This window comes from Tripterygium wilfordii, chromosome 23 (assembly GCF_013401445.1).
Source record: "Tripterygium wilfordii isolate XIE 37 chromosome 23, ASM1340144v1, whole genome shotgun sequence".
NCBI lineage: Eukaryota > Viridiplantae > Streptophyta > Magnoliopsida > Celastrales > Celastraceae > Tripterygium > Tripterygium wilfordii.
In genome coordinates, this window is record NC_052254.1 from 9,956,523 (window position 1) to 9,974,850 (window position 18,328).

Consider the following 18,328-nt stretch of genomic DNA (forward strand, 5'->3'; position numbering starts at 1 on the left):
TCCATTTTTTTCTTCTTAATCAAAAGACCATTATGTCTTTAAATCTTAAGAATTTACAATTCTGCCAGCAATCAAATTACAACACTGCCACCAACGGTGGCATATTTACGATTATACCCGTTCCCTTAGACATTTAATTTAATATTCCCTTTTGATTTTTAATCCGATTTTAGCCCAATGCTCGTCCTCAGGGGTCACTATTTGGCCCGTGGGCCTAAGCCCGGTCCGGGCCCACGGGCCAAAGCCCGACCCGAAACCCGACACCTAGGGCTAATTTTGTCCCGCCCGAGCCCCGACCCAAGCCCGACATTATTTATTTATATATATATATATAATATGTATATATTTACATACATTATATATATACATACATATATATACACATATATATTTATATATGTATATGTATATGCATATATGTATTATGTGTATAAATATATATATATGTATTATGTATATATGTATATACACATACATTGCAATAATCTATGTATATATGTATATGTATATGTAAATGTAATACACATACATATATATATATATATGTATACACAGAGGGCTTCTCAGGTGAGGGATCCCACACTTTAAATAAAGTGCGGGATCCATCTAACACCATTCACTCGCGGGTCCCATCACATGTGGGGGCCACACTTACACATAATGAATGGTGTTAGATGGATCCCTCATTTTAAATAAAGTGAGGGATCCCTCACTTGAGAATTTTCATGTATACACATACACATATATATATGTATGTACGTATGTATGTACGTATTATGTATATATATATATATGCATATATATGTATGTAAATGTAATACACATACATATACATATATATGCATATACATATATATATACATATACATATATATACATCTATATATGTATACACATACACATATGTATATGTATATATATGTATATATATATGTATGTATGTATACATATATATACATATACATATGTGTGTGTGTTTACATATATATATATGTATGTGTATTACATATACATATACATATATATATGTACATATATATGTATGTATGTATGTATACATATATATACATATACATATGTGTATGTGTATACATACATATACATATATATATATGTATGTGTATTGCATTTACATATACATATACATACATATACATATGTGTATGTGTATACATATATATATATATATGTATGTGTATTGCATTTACATATACATATACATATATATATATATATATATATTATTGCAATGTATGTGTGTATATATATACATAATACATATATATTACACATATGCATATATATAATACATTTTCCTCAAATAATACATATATAAATATTATATAGTCAAAAATTCAGGCTCGGGCAGGGCCTAGGCCTCATTTCGAGAGCCAAGCCCGAAGCTCGATTCTCAAAGTAGGGTCCGAGCCTCATATTTTCGGGCGGATCCGGCCCGATGCCGAGCCCTACTTGTCCTTTTTGAACCTGTTTGCTTCTTTTGTTCTGGGTAGGAGATCAACTACTTCTAATACTCAGAGTTCTGGCGAGCGTGAGCGTGACAAAAATATGTTGGAGATCTTTTGCATTGGACAGGAGATTTGTCGATCCTAGATTATGGGAATAGGAGTGTTTGATATAATGATGATGTGTGTTCAGGTGTACCAAGATTTGCTATCAGTCCAACGATTTTTGAACGAGATTGCGCCAAATCTGACCTGCCACCAAATGTGTTGTGTGCAGTTTGAGAGCACAAAACTGCTGGTTTAACGTTGCTTTATTGAAAAGGACTTAAAATTTACTTAGTGTCAAGAAAGAAAGGTAAGAGATAAAAGACTCACATCGGAATGAGAGCTTTTTTATTAACAAAATGAAAAACAACACATCACTGGAATGCATTTGGATTTTCATTGGGAATACATCTTGAAATGTATGAACAGCGTGTTTTACAAGCTAAATCAACATGATAGCCACGAAGGTTTGAAAAAGTAAATGACTAGGATAAAACCTAGTTAACCGGAGTCATACTAATGGTAAAATAAATGATAAAGTTTAGAGTCGTGGAGTCTACATTTGACGCGGGATGAGTGTGAATCTCTCTTATTCTTCTTCTTATAGTCTTCTTAATTGTCATGGTGGTCTTCATCTCCTATTTCCTTGGCGCATTCTGTCGTGATAGATCATGGGAAACTATCTTCTATAATTCGGGATTTAGGAATACCCCAACTTCTCTTGGAGAAATACTCAAAATGTGCAAAATCCTCAACATCTAGTGCAGCCCCAAGAGAAGAAGAGAGATATTGATGAGATGTTCTCAAAGCTAGCCGGAGGCCTAGATACACTTACAACTCATACCTCCCAATTTATGACAAGGACGGAGCAATACATGAGCAAAACCGATGCCACTCTACAAGCTCAAGCAACTTTGGTGTAAAACTATGGAATTTCCATCTGGAATCTTGAGGTACAAATGGGGCAAATAGCTATTTCCGATCGATCGGAGCCCCAATCGATCGATCGGCATATTCCAGTTCCTGTGAAAGTGAAAGAGGCGCAGCCACAATATGCAATTGAGCCCGATTGGCCTGATAGCTCTCTTCCTGCACCTCCAGTCAAAGCGTATGTGCCACCTATTCCATTTCCTCAAAGGTTGAAGGGCACAAAGAAGAATGATGATAAATTCTCTAAATTTTTGGAGGTTTTCAAAAAGCTTCAAGTGAACATCCCCTTTGCCGAAGCTTTAGAGCAAATTCCTTGCTATGCCAAATTCATGAAGGAGATCTTATCCAAGAAGCGGAGATTGAAGGAGCATGAAAAGATACAATTAACCGAAGAGTGTAGTGCCATTGTGCAAAGGAAACTCCCAATTAAGCAAGATGATCCTGGAAGTTTCACAATCCCGTGCACTATAGGTAACACCTTGATTGAGAGATCCTTGTGTGATCTTGGAGCTAGTATCAATTTGATGCCATTATCGGTTGTGACACAAATTGGAGTGAAAGAGATTAGTCCAACCACGGTGTCTTTGCAAATGGCGGATAGATCAATCAAATACCCGTTTGACATTGTGGAGGATGTCTTAGTGAAGGTGGGTGATCTTATGCTCCCGGTGGATTTTCTTATCTTGGATATGGAGGCCAATCTTACTACTCCCATAATCTTGGGAAGGCCAATCTTGAGCACCGGAAGAGCGTTGATTGATGTTGAAAAAGCGAAGCTTACTTTAAGAGGTGCGGGTGGTGACCAAATCACTTTTAAAGTATTTGGCAATAAAAGGCAAAAGGAGGTTTCTCAACAATGTCTCCAAGTGGAGCATATTGACATGGTCATCCCCGACACTCTTGAGAAAGAAGCTCCATATATTCCGATGGAAGTTTTCCTATGTCAAGATTCAAAAGTTGAATATAAAGTTCCCAAGGCAGCCTCCCAAGCTGAAATTGAAGTTCAAAAGTCTCAAGTTGAAGATCCCAATGAGAAGAAAAAGAAGAGCAAGAAAAAGAAGAAGAGGAAGACTAAAAAATGAAGAAAAATGCCTATCCTAAGGAAGAGGTGGTGATGAAGGCTTGTGCTCCTTGCATGACACCTAAACAATCCAATGTTAATCCTAAGAAGTCATCAAGGGGAGTCTACAGCAAAACCCTCAAGGATCCCGATTGAATTCACAAGGGAAGTCGGGCTGAAGACTTTAAACCAAGCGCTTTTGGGAGGCAACCCAGGTTTTATTGTTCTATCTCTATCTATTTATTTCTATTTTCACCTATTTCATGCATTGAGGACATTGCATATTTTAAGTGTGGGAGTGGGAATTTAGTTTTTTTCTAGTTTTTGCTTGAAATAAAATTTTTTGACTTCAAATGCCTTATGCCATGTCATTCTTGAGTGTATTTGGATGAATTTTGTGATCTTTGAAGCATGGATGGATCTTGCTGTGGACATTCTTTCCAATTGAGTTTTCCTATCTTGAAAATTGTTTTGTCCATTGTGTTTTTGTGATATGGAACACTTGATTCTGGGGTATGAAATATGACTTGACTTTGGCATTTGTGGTTGTTTGAGATCAATTTGATTCTAAGTAGCACTACTTGAGCAATGAAAAAAGAAAAAATATATATATAGAAAAGAAAAGACTAGAAAAGAGAAAAAAAATTGTGTTTATGAATAAATAGTTTCTTTCATAAGTTTTCTGCTGAGTAACCGAGCCTCTTGCCTAGCAAGCAATGAGTTTCGCGTAAAAAGGTAGGAAATGAATGTTAGAGTACCTTGGTGACTAGTTTAACCTCGTAGCCTTTTTGACTCTGGTAATTAGATCCATTGGGGTGTCTTAACACCTAGTGCCCTAAGCCAATTGGATTGGGAGTCATTGGTCAAAAGCTCATTACATGGGTCATTTAGAAAGCTTAAGGAGGTTGAGCATTGCACAAGTCACCTTTGAGAAGAAAAAGGAAAAAAAATGTGAATAAGAATGAAGTTTGAATAAATGCTCATTGTATTTGCTCTTTGATTCTTATTGTTCTTGGAAGACTATATGGCCATTGTTTATGTCACTTTGAAGCCAAATATCAAGTGAAATCCATTATGTGTATTAATTCTTGAATTTATAAGCAAAGTAGATGAGATAAGATTCTTGAATGAATGCTTTTATTGGTTTGAATGCCCTAATGTTTGGTTTGTTAGTGTGGATAGGGTTGCAATTGAGAATCCATTTTATACTCTTGTTGATGACATGAATTTTGGCATTGAAGTTGTTTAATGTTTGTGGGTATCATTCTGATAAACCCTCAGGAGACACAACTCCTCCTACTAGGGGCACCTCGGGGTTTAAAGGCTTGTGACACATGCTAAGTGTCATCGTGAGCCTTACGAAAGTGGCATAGATTAGTTGCTTATTTAGAGTAGGTCTTAGTTGTTTTATTTTTCATTTGAGCTTAACGGAAAATACTCTTTCCCTTCTTTATTCATTCTCAATTTGCTCGAGGACGAGCAAAGGTTAAGTGTGGGGGTGTTTGATGTGCCGAATATATACATACATTTGTGCATCCTTTACACATAAGTTCATCCCATTTTGAGTTGATTAAGAGTTGATATTGCCTAGGAAAACTATATTTGCATATTATAGGTGCCAAGGCAAAAAAGGGAGGAAAAAAGTGCAAAATGAAGATTTGGACTCCAGAACTGATTTCTGATCGATCGGAGTCATTCCCGATTAATCGGACCTGCCAAAACACCCAAAAATTCATGGAGACAGATTGCATTTTCGATCGGTCGAAATAGTATCCTATCGACCGGAGTTACTATTCACAGCACGCGCAGTTTCGCAAAAAAGTTCTGAATTCACATGTTTTTGAGCCAAAACGACCCCAACTTGTTTTGAAAACGACATAAGAGTTTGGGGAAGTATAAAAGGGCATAAAATAGGGTTTTGGGGAAGTTTTTGGAGATGGGTTTCATTCTACCACCATTGGAGAGCTTGGAGCCACCATTGAAGCTTGGAGAAGAATAGGGTTTACAAGGGGGTTTTCTCTCTCCTTTTCTATTCTAGTTGCTATGGTTGATTTCCTTTGTTTAATGATGTATTTTGCTTCCATGAGTGACTCGATTTCTTACTAGGGTCTTAATGTAACCAAACCTTGAAGATTCAATAAACTTGGTTTCCTTATTTCTTGATTTCTCTCTCTCTCTTGATTGTCTATGGGTGTGATTAATGCTTTTGAATGTTTGGCCATCATTCAATTGATTTGTTGCCTAGATTGAGACCAGAAGGAGATATCTAGGGTTTGCCTCAAGCCATAGGTGACATAGGGTGCATGAACCATAGGAATATAGGTTTGTGACTTATGCAATAGTTAAATGATTTTCATAGTTCTTAATGGGGTTTTGATATATTAATCCGGTTGTTAGGACTAACAGGGATTTATATTGAAAATACGTTTGATGTATCTAGGAATGGAACATTGAATAGGTTGGCAAATCGATTGTCATTATAGAGAGAGGAATTAGGGATTAAGGGACCAAGAGAATTGAATTGGATAGGTGAGGTGACGTTAAGTACCCTAGTGCTTTCCATCTTTGATTACATACTTGTGTTTGATTTGTCTTTGTTCTTTTACTTTAGTTTAGTTTAAAAACAAAACCAATCTCGAATCCTTTTTACCCAATTTGTATAATTGTTTCTTGTTTGACATTGATTTCTATTGCCATCATATCCCTAGTGGAAACGATAATTTACTCATCTCTTTATTACTTGTGCGATTTGTGCGCTTGCAATTAAATCCATATCAATGTCCCCCTTTTACTTTTGACCTGAAAAGCAACATGTCTGATTATATTATATCAGACAATGTAAAATTTTTCTGCTTTTAATCTAATCACGATTTAATTGTAAATGAACCCCGATTTAATTGCAAATGGTTGGTGCTGCAATTTTTAGGATGCGATTCCTCATCCTGCACCAAAATGGCCACTTCCATCCTCAAATCTCTTCCCCTGTACTGATTGTCCATAATGAGATTCTCTAACACTTTTTATTGATGACTATTTATTTTAATTATACAATAATAATAGAGTTTTCACATTTTGACTTTATTTCACAGTTATATTTGTTTAGTCATTATTAGATCTGAACCTTTGTGTCTACATTGTTCTTATATTCATCATGCTTTTGCGACAACATATAGAGATTAGGCTTGGTTTCATTATTAAAACTAAGTGTGCAATGATCTGAATGTTAGACACAACTTAGGATATCCAAACTATTTGTTAATTTAAAAAATATAATGCAGTAATCGAGATTTCTGAGTGCGTGGTTTGAGAGTGACAACTATACAATATAAATAATAAACATATAATTACATGCTATGTGAAGCGCGGGCACGCACCTAGTTTGAACATATTGCAAGGCTCAGACTTTATTCAAAAATAAGCAGTAGTAAAAATACAAAAAATATAAAAATAAACCAAGAATATTACGTAATGATCAACTTATGTAATATCATAAAATTTAATTTATGTTTTTGCATTTTACTGTTTATTTGAGCGGAAAGAAATCTAATACTATATATATCATCATTACTTTATTCTATTCTTCAGTTTTTTGGGGTCCTGTCCGGGCGAGTCCCTTTTTGTATCCATACTCTCGCAATTGTTACAGTGTCATAAAGCATGACCATCACCATGACCTCATCACCTCACAAAAAACAAGAGTTAGTGGGGTTTTTTTCTCCCCAAAAAAGAAGCCTGATTGGGCCTTTTTTGTCCCTACTCTTAGTGGGCTTTTTTTCTCCCCACGAAAGAAGCCTTATTGAGCCTTTTTTGTCCCTACTCTCACTAGAGAAATCGTAGTACAAGACTAGAAACGGTAGTACAAGTGCACTTGCGTGTGTCAGTGTACTGCTGTTAATATCAACCACGCTTCTTCTACTTCAAGTCCTCAACTACTGTTGATCTTTATTGTGTATTTTCGGTCGTCCGATCTTAGATAGCATTTCCCTATCGTGCGGTTATGTGCCATTTGCTCCGTCATGAACGACAAAACTATCGTTCTTATCTTCGTCGTCTACGACAATTCATCCCCGCCGCTGCAGAGGACTTTAGAACTTTTCAGTGCATGCATCTCTTTGTCATTTCATCTCTCTCCTTCGGTGCGTGAATCTGTAACTGCAGCGTTCAGTCGACCTCCATTATTCCAGGTATTTACGCTGTCTTTATTTCCTGAGATCTCTCAACAATCTATCTTGCATCTCTGTACATGATGCATGCACCTAATAGCCTAAAAAAGTAAAAAGTTAAATGGGTAGATGTTTATCTGTCAGTGGTTGTATGTATGATTATACTATAAAACCTGCAGTATAAATACGTTTACAGTCACCAAAATGATCTCTCAATCTTTCCAAGCAAGCGTCGTCTCGCGTATTTCTTCTTACAAGTAAGTTTCTACATCCCATGGGTGTTTAGAGTAGATTGATGATCTCTTTTCTCCACACCTGTGCTTATTTCATAGTGTCTCTTCTCTTCTCTCTAAACTCCCATCACTCCCAAATTCCATTCTATTTGACAGTTGTTTGTGTTGTTCGAAGGTGTTTTTCCCACGGGTGATTGGGGTTTCTCACCCGTTGTGTACGTCTGTTGTTTTCATCTCTTCGTGGATTTAGCATTGCTACTCTGTCTTGCGCTTCAATTTCTGGGTTTTGGGTCACTGTACTTTTCTGTTTCTATTTATCGGCTTTTAGTTTACTGTTCCATCTTACGATTCAATCTCTGAGTTTGCGGTCACTGTGTTTTGCTATTCTTCCTGTTTATTGTATGTCTGGGTTCGTTTATTGCTCTTCTTTGTCTTTCTATTGTTTCTTTGCATGCCGCATCACATCTTCGAATTACGCTGGCCGTTTTTCGTTGTTATTAATTTCCTTGGTGTTCTTATGCGCATAACGTACCACAATATTATCTATGTGTTCATTAATCAATCTGTCATTTATGGACATTTAGATTGTGATGATTGAAAATTTTTATCATTTCTCCCTCATTAAAATTGTAGCTAAGAGCAATATTTAGAAGCTATACTATTTTTTACTTCTTCCAAAAATGAAATTATGTATTCGAATTCCATATGAAAGTGCAAATAATCATAAACTATAATTGCTTCACCCTTTGTTTTGAGAGAAAAATTTACAGGAGATTTCTGTCACTAGAAAAAGCTCCAAGAGATAGAAAAAGGCATTATCAATCTGCTTATGCTGTATATGTGGTGACGTTACTATCGCTATATATGTGGTGTCATAACCTGTTGCTCTTTCTCTTTTGCATTATCCATTCCTCCTTATGTTCAAACTGGAATGTCGTCTATCAAATCAGCTGCTTTCTAATAATCATTTGTCCAAACATCTGTGAGTATCAGGCGATATGGAATACACATCTATTTCAGATTTGCAGATTGGGCAGCGTGGTTGTAAAATCAAGTGTCATGTTGCAAGGATGTGGAAATCCATAAATCCTACGATGCAAGACCAGTTGATGAGCGTGGATTTTATCTTGGTGGATACACAGGTTCATCATCTTAGAAACATCTTCAAATTCAGACAGTGATTAATATCAAATGCATGTCCATATAAAAAATATTCTTTAATTCTTAAAAACTTACATTTTGAAGGGCACATCAATACAAGGAACAATGCGAAAGGAGGATGCCCCTACAATTACGGAGCTGCTTATGGAGGGAAAGACTTATATTCTTGCAAACTTTATGGTCGTTCCACCACGAAAATCATTTCGAGCATGCCCAAACGACAATATGTTACGGGTTGGAACATGGACAGTCATGAAGGAGTGCTTTGACACTGATTCGGAATTTACTCTTAATAAATTTCACTTCATTGATGAAAAAGAAATGGAAAATAGAATTCAGAATGACATTCTACTGACAGGTAACAGGTAAATTTTGTTTTTATGCTTATTCTCTTCCTTTTTACAACAATGGTTAATGGGTTTATGGAGAAATGATGTGCAGACATTATAGGTCATCTCATTTCAGTTGGGACACTTACCAAAGTCTTCTCAAATGGCAGATACATTTCCAAGAAAAATATGGTCATTCAAACACTGACGTGAGAATCCTGTATTTTGCTTTAATTGGTTTAAAACTGTGAAGATAAAAATATGTATTGATACACCCACTTAATTTTACGTAGGATCACCCACATATCAGTTACATTGTGGGGGACTATCGCAGAAGGTTTCGATGAGTGTTCTGTGTTAAAACTTCCGAAAAAAGAGCCATTGATTGTTGTACTTACAGGAATGACAGTAAGAGCATTTAGAGGTAACGTGGATTTTGCATTTTATTTAATTTCTTCATCTCGCAATAGAAGATGATTCGCTATAATTCATACATTCGTTTTTAAAACTGCAGCTCAAACAACTCTGTCAAGCACATCAGCAACCAAGATCTACATCAATCTTGAAATTGAAGAGGTCCAAAAATTTCGTCAAAGGTAATCTATGTATTACTTATATACTATAAAAAATATATTTTTTGGTATAATATATATACACAGATTTTCGTCGTAATTTATTAACTATATTTTCCATCAAGCCTTTCATATCCAAACGAGGTAACATTCTTGGAAACCAGTGTGAGGCATGGAATTGGTTCAGCAGAAGATTCTATGATGGAAAATAAAACTATTTCAGCACTTCTATCCCTCAATACCATATCAGATAAAGTAAGTGGTGCTCAACCCAAATATATATTTCGTTAAAAATCACCTTAACTTCTATATTTCATGTATTTAATTAAAGAATTTTTGCAGAGCAAGCAATTTTCGTGCGAGGCCACAATAACAAAGGTGGATGCATCTAGGGGTTGGTGGTACAATGCATGTGCTAAATGCAAAGCTGGGATAAGCAACTACAATGGGTTACTTACATGCAGAAAATGCGGTCCAATTGCTAATTTGCCCATTCCATGGTAATCTATTCATTCATAAAACTTTGCTTCTAATGATTGACAATTATTTTTCAAAATATAAGTGAAGATTGATAACCCCATATTATTTACATATTTCTTTACAGAGATAATAATGACCAACTATACGCATAGTATGATAGTGTACATCCTCATATCCAGATTTTGCTGCAGCTACTTTATTGAAAATACGAACCACAGATTCCTTTTATCATATAATAGTTTCTATCTCCTATTGTTAATTAGTGTTGCTTTTATCATATCATAGTTTTAACTACCTCAACGACTTTGAATTTCAATATAATGAAGTCCACTTCTAGAATACAATCTTATAATGTAAACATGTATTAATAGGTACATGGTCCCTGTACATGTCAAAGACGACACTGGAGAGGCAAAGTTTATCATGTTTGGAAAACATGTTGAAAGATTACTCAAAATATCAGCCTACCAATTGTCCCAAATTCCCAACTCAAGTAGAACTACAGTTCCAGTGATAATGGAACAACTCCTGGGAAAGAAGTTGATGTTTACAGTGTCAATTAGTGAAAAGTTAGACAATTCAGAAAATTTGACTTTCAAAGTTGCAAAGGTAATTGATGAGCAACCCATAAAAACAGAAGGCCTTCAAATATTGAAACAACAAGATACAACTTACAGTCTTCGTACTTCATCAGACGAACAATTTACTGAGGATATTTCTGCAAATTCCAATTCAACCAACAAAAGGTACAGAACATTCCCTTTATCTTGATGTATTTAAAAGTCTACAGACAAGAAGGGAAAAAATGAATCTTCTTAATTATTGTTCTCATTAATCTTGATTTACCTATTCTAATTCAGCTATTCATATTTTTGGATTTGACAGGGACTTGAAAGACTTAGAGCATAATGCAACTGTAACAATCAATCTTGGGAAAGGAGATGTTGCTAAAAACCCAAGCATCGAACAAGGTTCACTTTACTTTAAGCAAATAATTTATAACATTATTGCTATTTTCTTATGTATATATGTTTTCAACAACTATAAAATACTTTCGGTTTCTGAATATGCATAACTCCAAACAGGTGAAAAAAATTAGTTAAAAATCTCTGTCATGCAAGTAGGAAAGCCCTGAAGAAATTACTCAAGTACATGTTTATAAATATATAAATATATGTGCAGCTGTGAAGTTGTCTTTATTTGTGTTTTGGTATTTGCGAATGTATCTACGTTTTTAACACAGATTAAAACACTGGGTGATATCTAGCTTTTTCCCTCAAACAGAAAGCATTCTAATTTTCAAAGAACAAAACACAGCTTGCAGTCTTCATGGAATATCAAGTCCACAAATTGCTGACAACATTTATGGGTTCCCAAAAGCAACGAAAAACAGGTGCAACACAACTCTTTACCATATGTTTTTAAATATTTGCAGATGACAAAAAAATAAATACCTTAGTTATGGTGGTTGACCATCATTACCTCTGCATGAACAGGGAGTTGGAAACAAAAGAGGACAATGTATCTGTTACAATGAAGCATGAAAAAGCAAGTGCTGCCAAAAAAGGAAAGTCAAGCGGATGTTAAAGTACACATAGGGAAGTTATGAGATTTTGTTGTGTGCATATGTATTTTGAACAACTACAACTACTTTTGCCTTCTGGGTGTACAAAAAGTTATGCAGGTGGAAAAAGTTTAGTTCAAAAGCTTTGTGAATAGCTAAGAATACCCTGCAAAAATGAGTCATCCACATGTTTCTAACAATGTGTGAAACTATGTAACCTTTTGTTCACTGTGTATAAATAAACCATGCAACTATGTTATCATGTGTATAAAAGTATCATATGAGGTTTGAACAATCTAACAGCTGGGAGAACCACCTCAATCATGGCATATGCACGACATTTATCACTCGATTGACTACGTTCCAACATGGTGACCACGAGCCCTCACAATGCATGCGCTATCTTTCAATCTGTATAGATTAAGATTTGGCCTACAGAATGAAATATTTTACCCCCTCCCTTATCTGCTGCCATTAGTTGATGCCTTTAGTTCATTTATTTATTACTATTGAAATATTTGAAAACATATCACAAATTGAAAATCTATTGAAATATTTGAAAACATATCAGAAATTAAAAATCACCTAGCCCTTACATCTACACTTCATTGTCATCTACACTTCATTGTCTTTTCCAGTTTTATTCCGCTTACTAAATGCAAATGCTTAAAAAACCACTCTCGCTAATGCACATTGTTGCAGTGCACGCCCTAATACCAACTGTCATGGATTCTTTTATTATCAGCAAAGTAAAGTAGTACAAAACAAGAAAAATACTCCAAAATACCCACTCTTCCTGCTATCATGTGTCCATACTCTTAATATCATCTCTGCATACAGGTTTGAGGCAATCACAATGAATACATATTGATTTATGTATTTAAAAAAACCAATGATAATGAGATTAAAAAACCAATCACAATGAATACAATAAACTAATGTGTTTATCCATTTATTGTGCCAAAAAAAATCCATCCAACTCTTACAATCATGAGTTAGTTATTAGTGTTCTTTGTCTTTCTTTTTGTTCTTTGTATGCATCAAATCTTCGAATTAAGTTGGTCGTTAAAGTTTGGTGATCATGTTCATGTGTTTCTTTTCTATCTTTTTTAATTTTTTTATAGGCAGTACTTTGTTAGCATGGATGACTCTGTTCCACAAAAGGTAAGTATTTCTTTGCAGCAAATAAATCTTGAATTTTGTGGGGCCTGTGATTCTAGCCTTTTCAACTCCACAAATGGGAGTGCACTTAATTTGGTTTGGGAATTTTTGCTGGTACATTGTTTTATTTTATTTCAATTTTCTCTATAACCTATTGTAGCCAATTCAAATATGAAAATCCATACTTTCCCTTGGGGATGAAATATAATTGATATGGTTATATGCCCCTATGTGTTTGTCTGTATGCAGTGTATTGGTTTTGATTTTGAACTGGGCTAATAAAACATGCTCTTAGTAACCAATGTTGGATTTCACACACTTGCTTTGATGGTGGGGCTTTCAATTGGTATCACTTATTATGACATTTTATAGATTGGCTGATGAGAACATAGAAGCTGTGTTTTTCCTCATTTTTTATTTCTCACCTCTACTTTGATTATAAGCTGACATCGTGAGCACTCTAGAATGGATTTATACTTATCGCTCGCTAAAATTACTACTCATTGCCCCTTTGTAAATCCGAGAAGTCTTTTTTTCATGTTTCAGTGCTTTATTGATAGACTGACAAGTGATATCAAAAAATATTTTACATTTTTAATGATGCATATATGGGTTTTTAGTACCTAAGTTATTTAGTAGTATTTAATCCCAAGGTTGCTTATGTACCACTCACTTTCGAGTAATGGTTCATGTGCCTTAGGGTGGAGTCAGTGAAAAATAATGATCAGACAGAGTAACTTATACTAATTTTGATGAAGCAAAATACTAATTTTGCTTGATGGTTGATAGTTTCTGTCAATTTCTTACAACTTTTGATCCTGTCAACAAGAAGTTATGTTGCTGCTGCTAAACAAGAAAAAATATATCAAAAGAGGAAAACGAATGGTGGCTTAATTTCTTGCAAATAAGAGCCAACCCTGTTGTGGAAAGATGTCATGACTTGAATTTAAAGCATAGAATTAGTCCTCCACACCATACAGTGACTGATCATCCAGTGAATATTAAGACTGAAGAAAGGAGCAGTGACATTGATATGTGTTTCCATTATAATGAAGCTCCATCACAAAGAAACATAACGTACATCCATTCATCAACCATTGCTTTAGATTATTATTCGAGAGCATGTTCTCCCTCCCCCATTGTTATATGAATTTTGAACAGGAAAAATTTGTAACTCTTCTGTTTATAGGTTTTGCAATCGAGAGGAGATGAACTCTAATCCTTAGTTTTTGCAGACTGTTTTAAGTTTTCACCCTTATGACCGTTCATACGCTTCAGCAGTACTTATACCCAACTACGCCAACAAGGATAATTTTTGTAACCTCTCATGATCAGTCCCGCCGCAAGGCGCGGGCATTGACCTAGTATTACTCTAAAGTTGGTGCTTTTCCAGCTTTTCTGTGGCGAGTCTCCGTCTTTTCTCCTACTCTCGCGTGTTGTCTTCGTTCAAAGATATATGCTTTCGAAATTGGATCGTCTGATTACTTCTACTGATCTTTGATCATGGCCGTTCAATTTGTGATGCATGAACCTACTATCGCGCTTGGCCATTGTCATAATGTCATCAACACAAAAAGAAAAGAAAAAGAGAAAAACAAAATTACACAGCACTACAAATCTTAGTGCATGTACCTGCTTTTACTTTGCGAATTCGAGACAGCATCGCTTCACTAGAATTACCAGATCACAAATCTGTCTCATCTGGTGCATTTTCGTGGTTGTTTTTGGTCACCCATTACATACATGGGTGCATACAAAATCGATTCCAACTCAGGAGTATATCGATTCTCCGTCGATTCTCCCGCAAACCATGGAAATGCACCGTTGATTTAGTCCCTTTTTGAGGTTTCTTCTCTCTCTTTGATTTCTTAATTTTCAAGCTTTGTGTAAATTAGATTTCTTTGTGCTAGGTTCATGTAAAGCTTATCGAAGTCTTTGGATCTAATTGGTTTGGATCCAAATATTAGGGTTTCAGGTCGATGATGATGATGATGGAGGATGCTGTAACAAAAGGGGATGAGTTCCACGGTGGAGACTTGATGGAGATAAATCTCAAAACCAATATGAAAGTCCTTGACAAGGATGCTAATAAGGTAGGTTTTACTTCTCGGTGCTCATAATTGTCACTTGAAAGTTCAAACTCACCTTTATAAATTGGGTACTTCTTTCTCGTGTTGGGTTTGAGTCTCTCTCATTCTTCACCTACTTTTTGTTTGTCATGTGCGAGTTGTTTTGATTTGGTTGCTATGGCGAGGTCAACCATATGTTGTTATGCTTCTATTTTTTTGATACATGTCCTTTTTCCTGGTTATCTTCTGTTGTGTAGTTTAAGTTCTTCTTAATTATGGTTGATTGTCTCTTAATTTGAAGGCTCAATTTTTATCAATATTTTTATGTATACCTATGTGTATGAGGTGTTGGAGTATCAACTTTGCTTTATTTTTTGTACTTGATTTATGTGTGTTTATGTTCTTTGTTTTTGGCTCTTCATGGGATTACATCAATTTTGAATACTTGCAGATTCAAGCATTGATGATTACAAGCATGGTTTCATCCAGGAGATAGACTACAAGCATAGTTTCTTTCATGATATAGTTGGTGGTCATTCTTTAACATGGAATGGCAATAACGTGACACTAGATTGATGATATAACCTAATACAATCTTTACTTATTCTTCGTTTCTAATTTGAGTTTCATACCTTGATATTACTTGTAACATTATATACATCATATACATCATATGTTTTTAATAATTGAGGAAGTCAATAGAATTAAAGCCTAACATTTTACTTTATTTTTCATATTAGTTGGCTGCACTACCTCAGCAAGTTGAAGTGAGTATACAAGTTGCATCAGTGGAGTATGGCTCAACACATCGTACCACTGTAAAAGGTAAACCCCTTCATATCATTAAAGAAGACCCCTCTGTTAGTTATGTTGTTTGTGGGTTTTGTCATTATTGTCTTTGGAGTTTCGGGTTCTAAGTTTTTTTGGATTGTTGCCATTTTATTTATCATTTCATCATGATGGTATTTTCACTTATATTTTCTTTTGTCGATCGCATTATCCAAAAGGTTGTACTGTTGTTATCTTTGAGTGAACAAGGCTTTCGTTTGTAATCTCGTGATTAATTTGATATGGGGAAGTCGGGATTATTTTCGTTCCAATTGAAATTCAAAGTGCCATTGAGGATAATTAAGCAATTTAATTAGTTGCTCATTTGTTTAGTTAGTATTTCTAATGTTCTCCAAATATGGGTAGGTTCTGTTGTTGTTATCTTTGAGTGAAATAGGCTTTTGTTTGCAATCTCATGATTAGAGTTCTGTCAACTCCTTTGTTATTCCATCTAAACAATTAAATTATTTTCCTTTTGGTAAGTATTACAATTAAATTGTTTTTGCAGGTATTTTTCTTTTAGGCCTAGTAGTAAGGTTTTTAAGAGTTGTAGTGCTTTGCTTGAGAGATTGATGAAGCATAAGCATAGTTGGTTGCTTAACACGCCTATGGATGTGCAAGTCTCTGGAGTTACATGACGATTTCACTATTATTAAGCATCCAATGGACTTGGGCACATGGAAGTCGTAGCTGGATAACAATTGGTATAACTTACCAAGCGGATTTGCAGAGGATATAAGGCTTACATTTAGCAATGCAATGTCACATCAGATTTTTATTGTTTTACATGACTGCCACATGTATGTTTATTTAAATTAAATGGAATTAAATTTAAGAAAGTTAAGAAAAACTGAAGGATTCTCATTCATGGCTCATCTATCCAAACTGTTCACGCAAGCTTTAATTCTCATTCATCTGTCTCTACAGCTTCTGCCTTGATGTATGTACATCAAATTTATCATTATCCGAGAATTTCGACGGTTCATTTTTAAAGTTTGATTTTGGATTTATAAATATCCATTATTTTAGGGCTGATTTTGGGTTTTGGTTTTTCCTTCCTGGTGAAGATGAAGGTCGCTTTGAGTGTTGCATGTGATCCACAAGGGAATCACCCTCTGCAAGCGACGAGGCTGAATAAGGTATTCGCACGAAAGCTTCTTAGGCAGTGCTAACAATTGGTTTTTTGCTAATCGGTTTAGTTTTCATAGGTCTGTTCTTATTGACGGATGAATGTTATGCTTTTTTCCCTTCACGGCGGTTCCAAACATAATTCAAACTACTGGGTTTTGGGCCTGATTTACATGGGCTTGGATATACCAGACTACGAGGATTTTCTAACAAGGGCCATTATTCTTGGGCCTGTTTGATTTGAGAGATTTGTTTCTTATTACCCTCCTGCAAGTGAGGTGTTGGGTGAGTAACACCGATCTTGGAGCAGAGCCAGATGTATCGCTTTTTGAGGAGTGACTTGGTGAGGAGGTCAGCTAGCTGATGATCGGCGTGAATCTTGTGAACTCGAATTAAGCCGCGATTTACTAGGCTACGGACGTAGTGAAGATCTATTGCGATGTGTTTCATCCGTGAATGTAAGACGGGGTTGACACTTAGATTTGCACACCTTGGTTGTCACAGTATAACGTTGGAGCGTGAGGTATTGGCCAGTGTAGCTCTTGGAGAAGGTGTTGAAGCCATATGACCTCAGAGGTTGTTGCAGCTAAGGCACGATACTCAGCCTCCGTTGAAGATTTTGCAATAGCTCTCTGTTTTTGAGATTTCCATGAAACTGGGTTGGAGCCAACGAATACTATGTAGGCAGTTGTTGACGAATGATCATCAAGGTGACCTGCCCAGTCAGAATCGGAATAGGCAATGAGCTGGAGCCGTGACGATTTGTTGATGGTTATACCTGAGGATACAGTGCCTTTGAGATATATGAGTGTGCGTTTGACCAGAGACCAGTGAGTATCAGTAGGTTTGTTCATGAATTGAGCCAGGCGATTGATGACAAAAGTGATATCCGGTCTAGTAAGATTCAAGTACTGTAAACTGCCAACAATTCTTCGATACATAGTAGGATCTGACAGGAGTATGCCATCGGTATTGCTGGTGGTAAAGTGTGCAGGCAAAGGTGTTGCCACAGGTTTTGCACCTTCCATTTGAGTCTTTTCAAGAAGATCGCGGAAGGTTTTTTGTTGAGACAGAAATAGGCCAGTGGGAGTGACAGCAACCTCAATACCCAGAAAATCTTGGCCAACACTGTAGTCACCCTG

The 18,328-nt window shown here is 35.7% G+C and overlaps 1 protein-coding gene across 4 annotated transcripts; it reads left to right on the forward strand.

Moving 5' to 3' along the window:
• Positions 1 to 7,430: 7,430 nt before the first annotated feature.
• LOC119993550 (replication protein A 70 kDa DNA-binding subunit-like) lies at positions 7,431 to 12,268 on the forward strand. 4 transcript variants are annotated; one of them, XM_038840724.1, is made up of 13 exons: positions 7,433 to 7,682; positions 7,841 to 7,918; positions 8,888 to 9,036; positions 9,140 to 9,413; positions 9,497 to 9,593; positions 9,678 to 9,808; positions 9,899 to 9,980; positions 10,082 to 10,211; positions 10,299 to 10,456; positions 10,808 to 11,182; positions 11,322 to 11,407; positions 11,721 to 11,829; positions 11,933 to 12,268. In XM_038840724.1, exons 3-13 carry the CDS (start codon positions 8,893 to 8,895, stop codon positions 12,021 to 12,023), a joined length of 1,677 nt encoding a protein of 558 aa, XP_038696652.1. In that variant the 5' UTR covers positions 7,433 to 7,682; positions 7,841 to 7,918; positions 8,888 to 8,892; the 3' UTR covers positions 12,024 to 12,268. The 4 variants fall into 4 exon arrangements, with proteins under 4 accessions (XP_038696654.1, XP_038696652.1, XP_038696651.1 ...); XM_038840726.1 differs by lacking the exon at positions 7,841 to 7,918 and having other exon boundaries at positions 7,431 to 7,682; positions 11,754 to 11,829; XM_038840723.1 differs by lacking the exon at positions 7,841 to 7,918.
• Positions 12,269 to 18,328: the final 6,060 nt, after the last annotated feature.

What these genes read in the sequence shown, in the direction of transcription:
- LOC119993550 (XM_038840724.1), top strand. Translation starts at nt 8,893, where the DNA reads ATGGAATACACATCTATTTCAGATTTGCAGATTGGGCAGCGTGGTTGT. An exon ending in TTATCTTGGTGGATACACAG is followed by an intron (nt 9,037 to 9,139) that starts GTTCATCATCTT and finishes TACATTTTGAAG; the next exon opens with GGCACATCAATACAAGGAAC. An exon ending in GAATGACATTCTACTGACAG is followed by an intron (nt 9,414 to 9,496) that starts GTAACAGGTAAA and finishes AATGATGTGCAG; the next exon opens with ACATTATAGGTCATCTCATT.